The sequence below is a fragment of the Ochotona princeps genome, chromosome 23 (genome assembly GCF_030435755.1).
Source record: "Ochotona princeps isolate mOchPri1 chromosome 23, mOchPri1.hap1, whole genome shotgun sequence".
Lineage (NCBI taxonomy): Eukaryota > Metazoa > Chordata > Mammalia > Lagomorpha > Ochotonidae > Ochotona > Ochotona princeps.
In genome coordinates, this window is record NC_080854.1 from 38,818,314 (window position 1) to 38,828,440 (window position 10,127).

The 10,127-nt window shown below is 66.8% G+C and overlaps 1 protein-coding gene across 5 annotated transcripts; it reads left to right on the plus strand.

Annotated features, from left to right (window-relative positions):
* Positions 1-1,511: 1,511 nt before the first annotated feature.
* Positions 1,512-8,423, plus strand: IRX4 (iroquois homeobox 4). 5 transcript variants are annotated; one of them, XM_058680062.1, is made up of 7 exons: positions 1,512-1,776; positions 3,646-3,909; positions 5,184-5,304; positions 5,684-5,935; positions 6,431-6,537; positions 7,165-7,490; positions 7,624-8,423. In XM_058680062.1, the coding sequence occupies exons 3-7, from the start codon at positions 5,260-5,262 to the stop codon at positions 8,415-8,417; spliced, it is 1,524 nt and encodes a 507-aa protein (XP_058536045.1). In that variant the 5' UTR covers positions 1,512-1,776; positions 3,646-3,909; positions 5,184-5,259; the 3' UTR covers positions 8,418-8,423. The 5 variants fall into 5 exon arrangements, with proteins under 5 accessions (XP_058536045.1, XP_058536049.1, XP_058536047.1 ...); XM_058680061.1 differs by lacking the exon at positions 1,512-1,776 and adding an exon at positions 1,791-1,949; XM_058680063.1 differs by lacking the exon at positions 1,512-1,776 and adding an exon at positions 2,640-2,766.
* The last annotated feature ends 1,704 nt before the right edge of the window (positions 8,424-10,127 follow it).

Consider the following 10,127-nt stretch of genomic DNA (forward strand, 5'->3'; position numbering starts at 1 on the left):
GCCCTGCAGACACAGGCCTCCCTGTGTGCTGAGAGCAGTCACCAAAGGGTCACGGAGGCAGGGGCCCCAGAGCTATGATTCAGCCAATTCAAACCCACCTGCTGCACTGGGCATCCCTACCGGGAGCCTCTGGGAATCCCAGCTGCTCCACTTCCCATCCAACTCCCTGCTTGTGACCTGGGAAGGCAGTGGAGGATGGCCCAAGTCCTCCGGATGCTATACCCATGTAGAAGACCCAAAAGAAGCTGCTGGCTCCTGGCTCAGCCTAAACCAGCCCTGGCTGTTGGTAAGTGATTCAGCAATGGACGGTCTCTCTCTTTCTCTCACTCTCTCCCATGCCCTGTCACTCTGCCTTTCACATAAGAAATTAAATTTAAAACATCTTGAGAGGTGGGTGTCCGGTACAGCTGGCCTGGGAGGCAGCAGGTGGTCCCAGCCCCCACAAGGGAGACACAGCCTTGCCACTGCAGGCACCTGGGCACCAGCCATTGAACAACTGTGTGTATGTGTGTGTGAGAGAGACAGATAAAATGAAAATATATAACTTTGCAAAGATCATGGACTGTGTGCGCTGAGGGAAATCTACACAGCTTTAAACAATCCACAGCAAAATGAGCCATTATTTCTTTCTCCGGGGCCAGCAGCACCAGGCCACCCCTCCCTCCAGCTGCTGCAGACAAGCCCTGCGCAGACCAAGCGCTGATACCAAACCAATTGCCAATGCCTGTCTCCATCTGGCGCCCAGCACATCACCAAACACAGACAGGAAGCAGGGGATGGCCCTGGAGACCATCCCGTCTGCCAGCCTGGCCTGGCCTGCTGCGGGTCCGTGAGACACTGAGCCTCCTCCGGTTCTGGACCAGAGCTGACCTCAGCAGGCCCTGAGGAAGGGGGGGGAGTCGCCCCCAGCCTTCTTCCCCTGGCTGGGTCTGTAGCGCTCCTGCCCAAGTCCAGGACACACCTCGATCCCCTGTGGGTCTCACCCAGAGGCCAGCAGAGCCCAGCTGAGGACAAGTTCAAGGGGCTGCCTCCCAGGCAGCACACACTCAGCACCCCACCCAGGCGGCCTGTCAGTTTGGTCCACTCACCCCTACATACCCACATCCTGAGGCCCACACCAACATTTCTGGGCCTCGCTGGAGGAAGAGAGGACCCACGTGGCCTCCAGGGAAAGAATCTAGAACTCCCTGGCCTAAGGGGCAGACCTGAGCCTCAGCCTTCCCCCACCCAGCTCGCAGCCCTGTGCCTGGGGACCTGAAGGCGACCCGACCTTCAACCAGCCATACTCTGACCTGGAGGGACTCAGGCGAGCCCCGCGGACAGCCCCCGCTATCTCAGGGCCTGATCTGTGCCCAGGCTGTCCCGGTGGGGCAGGGGATAAGCCCTAGGGGGCAAAGCCCACCGATGCCAGCCTCGGAGCAGCCCTGCAGGCCGCAAGGGCCTGCACCCCAAGACGCCCCTCCTCCCAGACTGCACCCCAGCACCCCACGCGGGGCCGGGCAGAGGGGAAAGTTGGCAGGTGCGCGGCGCCCGCGGGAGGAAGTGTTAATGGGCGGCCGGGTGGGAGCAGCGCGCTTGCTCGCCCACGTCACGCCGGTGCGGGCTCGGCTGACGACCGCGGCGCCTGGGGACGCCGGCGCGCTCCGCTCGCCAGGTGCTCCGCCTGGAAATGTCTCCATTAGTTGTCGCCTGCTCCCCGCTGGAGCGCGCGCGCCGAGCCGCCCCGCAGAGCCCTAGCCCGTGGCCGCGGCCGGGAGCAGCCGGGCGCCACCGCAGGTAGGCGAGGTCCCGCGTCCGCCCCAGGGCTCCGAGACCCCTCCCCCCTTCCGAGGAGGCGGAGGCTCCACGGCGAGGGGCGCGGGCGGCGACTCCCCGTGCGTCCCGGGCTGCTCGCTGCTCCCCGCGGCCCGGGCGCCCACGCGGCGCGGGCGGGCGCTTCCCCAGCGCAGGTAGGGAGTGGGCTCTGCCTCACAAACTTTGCTAGGATCGCTTCTGTGCCGGAGAGGACAAAGTTTGCCGGCCGCCGTTGAGGTCTTTGGAGGGCACTGCGTTTCGCTGCAAGTTGCTGGGAGCAGGGTGTGGGGATTGGCGCCGGGTGGTGGGGCCTGCTCTCCGGTCGCCCTGACAGCGGCAAGGTCCTGCCTGGCGCAGCGCGGGGGCGGGGAGGGGGGAGGAGGGCGCAGCGGGAGAGCAGAAGGGAAGGCCAAGAGGGTAGGGTGTTCTGGGAGCACAGGACTCAAACCTGTGACCCTGCGGCTCACCCACACATCCCGGGTTTGGAGGGGACCCCGGATACGTACTGCCAACAGAACGACTTCCTAAGCCCGAGTTTCCCCCAGGGGAACCCCTCCGGAGTCCGCACGTCGGCCGGGTGTCCGCGGGCGCTGAACGGCTCAACCCCCGCCTCCGAAAAGCGGCCCTCCCTGGCCTTCGCTTTGCGCTGGAGCCAAGTTTCCGAGCCGGGAAGCGAGAAAGCCAGGCCCCCGGCCATCTCTCCAGGCGCGGTAGAGCCCCGCTGGTCCCGGAAAGGTCGGGCCAAACCTGCCTCCCCGCCTCAAATCGCCCTCATCGACCCCCTCCCGGCCCGCGAGCCCCTCCCGGCGGACGCCCAGCTCCCGTAGCGCCCGTGCGTGGCCCTGGCTCCTCGCAAGGCCCAGCCGCAGCCGCATTCGCAGGAAGGCGCGGAACTGCCACCGCCCTGCTGACAGGCGTATTTAGAAGTGGTGGTCCCTCGGGGTCCCGGCCCCGTACGCCGTGTGTACGCAGGTTGGTGATTCCGGCGGTGGCTTCAGGCACTCCTGCAGTGGAAGCCGGGCTCCTCGGCCCAGGGCTTGGCCTTGTGAGAAGAGCTCCCGGGCAGGAGCTCCGGTGCTACCCAGGCGACGAAACAGGCCCAGGGCGCGGCCCAGACTCGCGCAGGTTGTCAGCAGGGTGCCCTCGGGTATGCACACCTGCTGAGGACAGGTCCTTACGGCCCTGTGTCCGGAGGTGAGGCTCGGACGGGTCAGGAGGCTCCACCTCCAGGCGGCTGCACACCTCCCCAACCAGGGTGGCCTGCGCGGGCTGGACGCTCAGTGTGTAACGGCCAAGGGAAGTGGAGGCCATGAACTGATTTCTGGGTCCATGAGAAAGAGTCGCCTAAGACGACCCCGGGTGGGGCTGGCAGGGACTGGAGCATCTGTCTGGGCACAGCAGGTGGGAAACAAGCACTCCAGCGCTGTGCAGGGCTGCTGGAGGAAGCCCCAGACGCCACTCGCAAAGGCCCCCACCAGCATGGTGGCTGGGAACTGGAACTGCGCGTGCCCGGCCCCGAGCGTGAGCGCGCCGGCTGAAGAGGCACCGCCACCGCCGCGTGCCCAGGCCACAGTCCCCGCGCGGGGAGGGGCGGGGAGGGCGGCCCTGGGCCCTGGCCTCCCTGCGTCCCCGCCCCTCCCCGGGAGGAAACGAGTTGTTTGTAAACAATCAAGAATGCGAAGTGGGACAGGCGTTAGGCTTTGGGCCGAGGCCTGGGCAAACGCAGCAGCCCTGGGAGGAGCGGGGAGGGGTGAGGGGAAGGGAGCGACGGGCCTGCCGCGTCGGAAAGGGAGCGAGATTGAGACGCATTCCCAGCCAGAAGCCCGGTGGCTACTTTCTTATTATTTACAGGAAAGCGATATTAGCCACCCGGGTGAGGGAGAAATAAACACGGCCCGCCGGAGATCAATACGGAATTCAGAAACTGATTAACGCCGCTCGACTCGCGTTGGCCGAGTGTGTCTCTCGGCTGCCCGCCGCCGACGCTAACCTGTCTGGATCCTTTGCAAGGAGCGGCTGTTCATTATTCCCGGAGCCTCCCACCCGCACCACACGCCGCGCGGACGACGAGGCAGGCTGCGGTCCAGCGCGAGCGCACAACTCGGATTTCCATCTGTAAATTAAAGCAATTACGCAGCAGATATTATATGATGTGTACCGCGGGCTCCGGATAGTCATCAATCACTTTGCACCGAGCTGTCAGAGCTGGCGGGCGGCGTTTCTGGGAGCAGCCTCGGGGCTGGGGTGGAGGAGGGCTGCGGAGCGGGAACGCCCTCCTTAATGCCAGGGTGACCCCAGGGCGCCTCTCGCAGGTCTGAGCCCAGGAATCTCTTCGGAGCAAGTCGGCACAGCGCCGCCCGCCACGGCTGCGCGCGGGAGCCAGGCCCGGCGGCTGCACCGGCCGCGAGGGGCGAGCCCGGGCCCCCGGAGGGACGGCAGCGCCAGCCGAGCACAGGCAGTTCGGGGTGGCCTGGGCGCCCTCTCGCTGCCTGCGCGCTCTGGCCGCTGCTCCGACCTCGGGCAAGGTCTCAGGGCCCCTCCCGCCGGGACAATCGCGGTCCCCTGCCGGGGCCTCCCGACCCCAGGCGGAGTCGGATACGGGAGCGCGCCTGGCGCGGCGCCCAACGCCCGCTCCCCCCGCGGCCCGGCCCGGCCAGCAGGAGGGGCCCCACGGCCGAGTTGGAAAACCTGCTCTTCTGAGCTCCGGAACGTCCGGCGGTGCCTGGGGGAGAAAGGGGGGACTCTGCGGGTGGCCCTGGGGTGCGGTGTGCGCTGCCAAGTAGGGCACTTGTGGGCTCCCTTCCCTTCGGGGTCGGGCAGGAGCCGACCGGAGGAGCGGCCGATCCTGGCAAACAATGGCGAGGGCACGCGTGCAGGGCTAATTTTAACCACGGGCGACTCCTCGGCGAGGCTGTCGCGTGTCCCCTCACAGGTCTCATTTGTAATTGAGACGAATGATTACAGCAAGGCGGGCGGGAGCAGCTGCTTGTTAATTAATTTCTAATTAAAAGTGCTTTGGTCCCCGGTGGCTGCGGAGTGCCCCGTGCGTCCGCGCCGTCGCCTCCACGGGCGGGACTCGGCCCGGGAAAGCCCGAGTGACCGCGCGCCCCGGCTGGGCTGACGTCAGAGCTGCGGCCTGTCTGGAGTACACGCGCCGCCTTCCCACCTGGCTTTTTTTTTTTTTTTTCTTTCCAAAAAAATGTGTTTCTGTCGCCGCGGCGAGACTGCTGGGTCCCAGCGCTCCCTGGAACTCCGGGTTGGGAAGCAAAAAAAGGGGGGGGAGGGTTGGGGGTGGGGAAGAATCGCTTCGGTGGCGAGTCACTTCCCTGGATAGAAAAGTTTGCAGGGCGCGCGGAAGAATTAACCGGTTCTCCTGCTCCGCCCCCCAGCGCCTAGGAACCCGCAGCCCCAGAGCAGCGGCCGCGCCGCGCCCGTGCCCCCGCGCACCACCCTGCTGGTCCCGCCATGTCCTACCCGCAGTTCGGATACCCCTATTCCTCGGCCCCCCAGGTAAGGAGGAGCCCCCGACGGCCTCGGGGGAAGCAGCTGGCGCACCGATGCCCTGGCCCTGCTGCGAGACTCTGCGTCCCGTGCGTGGACACGGAGCAACTCCAGGAGGGTCAGGGCACTGAAGAAATTCGCTTGGCGGGGTCCACATCCCTGGCTACTGGCCGCAAAGGGCTCTGAGGCTGCGCCCCAGTGCAGCCGGCGGACAGGGAGGCACTGGACTCTCCAAGGTTTCAGGGACCTTGGCGTCCTCCTTCCTTAATCCCAGAGTTGGGCCCCACGTGGCCTAGAAGACCTGGCAGTGGGGTGCAGCGGGCAGCCCAGGGCAGCCCAAGGACGAGGCGTCAGCTTTCGCCCTTTTTCGCGGCCCCTCTCTCCCCAGTTCCTGATGGCCACCAACTCCCTGAGCACGTGCTGCGAGTCGGGCGGCCGCACGCTGGCCGAGTCCGGGCCCGCCGCCTCGGCCCAGGCGCCCGTCTACTGCCCAGTCTACGAGAGCCGGCTGCTGGCCACCGCGCGCCACGAGCTGAACTCGGCCGCGGCGCTCGGCGTCTATGGGAGCCCCTACGGCAGTTCGCAGGGCTACGGCAACTACGTGGCCTACGGCTCCGAGGCGTCCGCTTTCTACTCGCTGGTAAGGGGCGCCCCCAGCGCGCCCCCCCGTCCCACCCCGGGGTGCGAGGGCTCCGGATCCCAGGCGCCGTCTGGTTGGGGGGGCTCTCGGAACAGCCCCACCCTGGTTCTGATTCCGGGGGAAGCAAGTGGGCATTTTCTGGAGCGCGGCGGGGAACGCTGTTACTCTTTTTCCTGGATTCAGTTGCAGCCACTGGTTCTGTCCGAGCGTGCGCGCGGCCCTGCTCCTGCTACCCCACCCCTTCCCCGCCCCCCCCCAGCCCCATGCTTTCGGCCCAAGCCCCCCCCGCCCACCTACCCTGTCACCGCCCTCGCACGTGCCCCTCCCGACTCCCCTGGATAGCGCCCTCCACTCTGCGCGTGTGTCCGCTCTCCGCGCTTGGGGCCCGGGACTCGAACGCGGCTCGAGGCGGAGACTGGAGGCGCGGGGGCGGGGCGCGGGGCGGGGCGGGGCGCGCGGGGGAGGCCGCCTCCGCCACCGGACTCCGCTCCACAGAACAGCTTCGACTCCAAGGACGGGACAGGGTCTGCGCATGCGGGCCTCACGTCCGCAGCCGCCTACTACCCTTACGAGCCAGCCCTGGGCCAGTACGCGTACGACAGGTGAGGGGCCTGGGACGGGGCCTCCCCTCTGGCTCCCACTCCGCCACTGCCAGCCGCCACCGCCATCGCTTGTCTGCCAGGTGCAGAGCAGGAAAGGGGACCACACTTGGGGTCAGTCCTCCGTGCTCCATCCCCTCCTGGCTTCCCGGTTTAAATGCACCCCAATGGCCCCAGCCCCTGACCCAGGGCCCTTGGGAACCCAGCATGGCCCCACAGCGCTGTGACTGGGGACAGCTTTCCCCAGTACGTTTCCCCCTGCCAAGCCCATGGCCCCTACAAGGAGGACCGTGGCAAAGGTGGTGGGGGTGGCCCCTCCGGACAGCCCTCCTGCCCCCCCCAGGCACCACCGCGTAGTCCACTGCGCCTCGGAGGAGTGGATTCCACGGGGCTCAGAAGCTAGGGTGCCACTGCCCAGTCTGGTACCGGGATCAAAGGGGCAGAGACCCCCGAACTCAGAGAAAGATCCCTTCAGTGAGAGCCGTGGCTTCGCGTTTAGGTAGGGGTCCAGGCAGCTGTCTTTTGAAGAACAACTTCACCCTGAGCCACAGACGGAGGGGGACGCCTGGGGGCCCAAACCCAGCCAGCCGCGCGCCCCTGGCCGGTGCCCCATTACAGGGCTGTCTCCAGGTACGGGACCGTGGACAGCGGCACGCGGCGCAAGAACGCCACGCGGGAGACCACCAGCACGCTCAAGGCCTGGCTTCAGGAGCACCGCAAGAACCCGTACCCGACCAAGGGCGAGAAGATCATGCTGGCCATCATCACCAAGATGACCCTCACGCAGGTCTCCACCTGGTTCGCCAACGCGCGCCGGCGCCTCAAGAAGGAGAACAAGATGACGTGGCCGCCGCGGAACAAGTGCGTGGACGAGAAGCGGCCCTTCGCTGAGGGCGAGGAGGAGGAGGGTGGCGAGGACAGCGCGCGGGACTCCCTCAAGAGTGCCAGGAGCGAAGGTGGGTGAGGAGGCCCCCAGGGTGTGGGGACGGTGGCCGGCGAGCACCCTAAGCCGGGCCAGGCTGGACGCAGGGCAGGGGCTCCACCTAACCGGCCTCGCCCTGCGCTGGCCCCTGCCGGCTCCCCTCACAGACCCCAGCGGCAAAGAGGAGAAAGAGCTGGAACTCAGTGACCTGGAGGACTTCGACCCGCTGGAGGCTCAGACCCCGGAGTGTGAGCTGAAGGTGCCCTTCCAGCCGCTGGACAGCGGCCTGGAGCACGTCCCTGCCACGCCCGACGGCGCCAGCGCTCATGGCAAGGAGGCCCCGGACACACTCCAGATGCCCCTGGTCAGCGGTGCTGCCGCCACCCTCGCCGAGGACCTGGAGAGGGCCCGGAGCTGCCTCCAGAGTGCGGTGGCGGGCCCGGAGCAGCGGCCAGGTGCCGAGAGCGGCCCGCAGGCCTGCGACGCCAAGCTGGGCTTCGCACAGGCAGGGGCGCCCGCAGGCCTGGAAGCGAAGCCCCGCATTTGGTCCTTGGCCCACACGGCAACCGCCCTGAGCCAGACCGAGTTTCCATCGTGCATGCTCAAACGCCCAGGTCCCGCCACCCCCGTAGCCGCGCCCTCGCCTGTGGCCGCGGCACCCTCCGGTGCCCTGGACCGGCACCAGGACTCCCCCGTGACCAGTCTCAGAAACTGGGTAGACGGGGTCTTCCACGACCCCGTCCTTAGGCATAGCACTTTGAACCAGGCCTGGGCCACCGCAAAGGGCGCCCTCCTGGACCCTGGGCCTCTGGGACGCTCACTGGGGGCGAGCACCAACGTGCTGGCGGCACCCCTGGCGCGCGCCTTCCCTCCCTCCGTGTCGCATGAAGCCGCGGCCGCAGGCGCAGCCCGGGAGCTTCTCGCCACGCCCAAAGCCAGCGGAAAGTCCTTCTGCGCCTGACGCTAGGGCCCGGCCGAAACGAGCCGCGCGCAGCCCGGTGACCCCAGGGCCGAGGACAGTTTTACCAAGAGTCCCAGGACAAACCGAAGGGCGGTCTGCTCGGACAGCCGCCCACTCGAGAGGAAAGATCTGGACTCCGTCTCCCGGGACCACGGACAAGCCGCGCGCGCGCGCGCGCTGCCAGGGCCTCTGATCCCACCTGGTCCAAGTCACCCCAGAACCGGGGGATCCGGCGGGAAAGCGCGCACCACCCTTGGAACGTCGGGTTTACGCGGGGAAGGCGCTAAAGTCCCCAAGCTCCCCTTTTGGCCTTCGTTTCGGCTCTGTTGGGCTTGAGGCATGCGGGATTCGTTAGGAGCCCTGGGCTGTCACCTCCCAATACTGCGCGCACGTGACCTAGTGACGTTTTCTACATATATGTTCACACCGGTAACAGCCCGCTTCCCGGCGGGCTTCTGTAACGTAAGAACCAATAAAACCTCGTGATGGTGCCCGCCGTGCGAAAGGGCCACGCGCGCCCCGGACTGGCGGGGCAGGTGGGGCTGAGTCTCAAGCAAAGGGGGGCGGCGCTGGCTGGGGATCTCAGCTCGCAGTAGAAGCTCAGGGGCTGCGGAGAGAGGGTTCGGGTCTGTGGAATCCGGAGTCAGAAGGCGCGTGCCAGACCCCAAACTGAAACCTGCTCCAGAACAGTTTTGAGGACCCAAAGGGCTGCGGGAGGGGCCTCTCTCCCTCCCTCCCGCACTGGGCCACCTCGCTCCTCACGCGAGAGCCAGGGCTGCGAGGTGGGAAGCCCGGACTTCGCAAGCTGGCCTCAGTCCCTGTCCCCCACCAGCCCCGAAAGTGCACTGTGGCGTGCATTCCCACCTCCCAGGTCCCTGCTCGCAGGCGTTCTTGCCTTCCCCAGCAAGGCTAGAGAGGCCAGGTGGAAACCCCTGGTCGGGTCAGAGCCTGGGACTGAGCCTGGAGATGAGACCGCCTCCACGGAAAAGAGCATGGGGCTAGGGTGTGGAGCGGGATGGGACCAGCCTGGAGCCTTGTGGGGCTCCCGGGTCCCTAGGAACGGCCCAGACCCACCTGCCCATCCCCCCAGGGTGCGCGGTCTGGTCGGGGTCGCCCGGGATCCCTGCGTGGGAGCCAACCCTGAGCCCCGGCAGCCGCGCGGTAATTGGATTGTAGCCGGGCCGCGCGCTGTCACCGTATCGACTTTGGCGCTCTTGGATGATATTATCGAGATCGGAAGCTCGCCGCTGATGCGCCTGTCAGAGGCTGCGGCGGGAGCCCCCGGCCCAGCGAGCACGCGTCAGCCAAGATAATTTGAAGTGAAATTTTCATTTTGACAGTAAAACCCCTCAATTTCTAAAGGCTGCGCGCCAAGCGCTGGCTGGCAGGGGAGGCTTTGCGCAAAATCCACGTCTTAGACTGAAAAGGGCAAAAGAACTCGAATTAGTTGTAATAGATAAAAGGGCAAAAATAAAGAGTCCAAGGGACTTGACAGCAATCGCGAAAGTGGAGTCTCCGGGGAGCCCGCCGAGGCCCGGGCGGGGACGTCGGGAATGTTAATGCGGCGAGCGCGCCCCCGCCCCGGCCCCAGACAAAGCCGCGCGCCTGCTGCTCCCACGGGCGTCCTGGCCCCGGGCCCCTTGCTACAGCGGGCAGCGCAGAGGGCGCGTGGGAGCGCGGGCCGGGGTGCCAGGGCGCGCGGCTGGTTTC

Bases quoted from the DNA above. Each gene is read 5' to 3' on its own strand.
- IRX4 (XM_058680062.1), top strand. From the start codon at position 5,260: ATGTCCTACCCGCAGTTCGGATACCCCTATTCCTCGGCCCCCCAG. The intron at 5,936-6,430 runs GTAAGGGGCGCC...TCCGCTCCACAG, and splicing joins CGTCCGCTTTCTACTCGCTG to AACAGCTTCGACTCCAAGGA. The intron at 7,491-7,623 runs GTGGGTGAGGAG...CTCCCCTCACAG, and splicing joins CAAGAGTGCCAGGAGCGAAG to ACCCCAGCGGCAAAGAGGAG.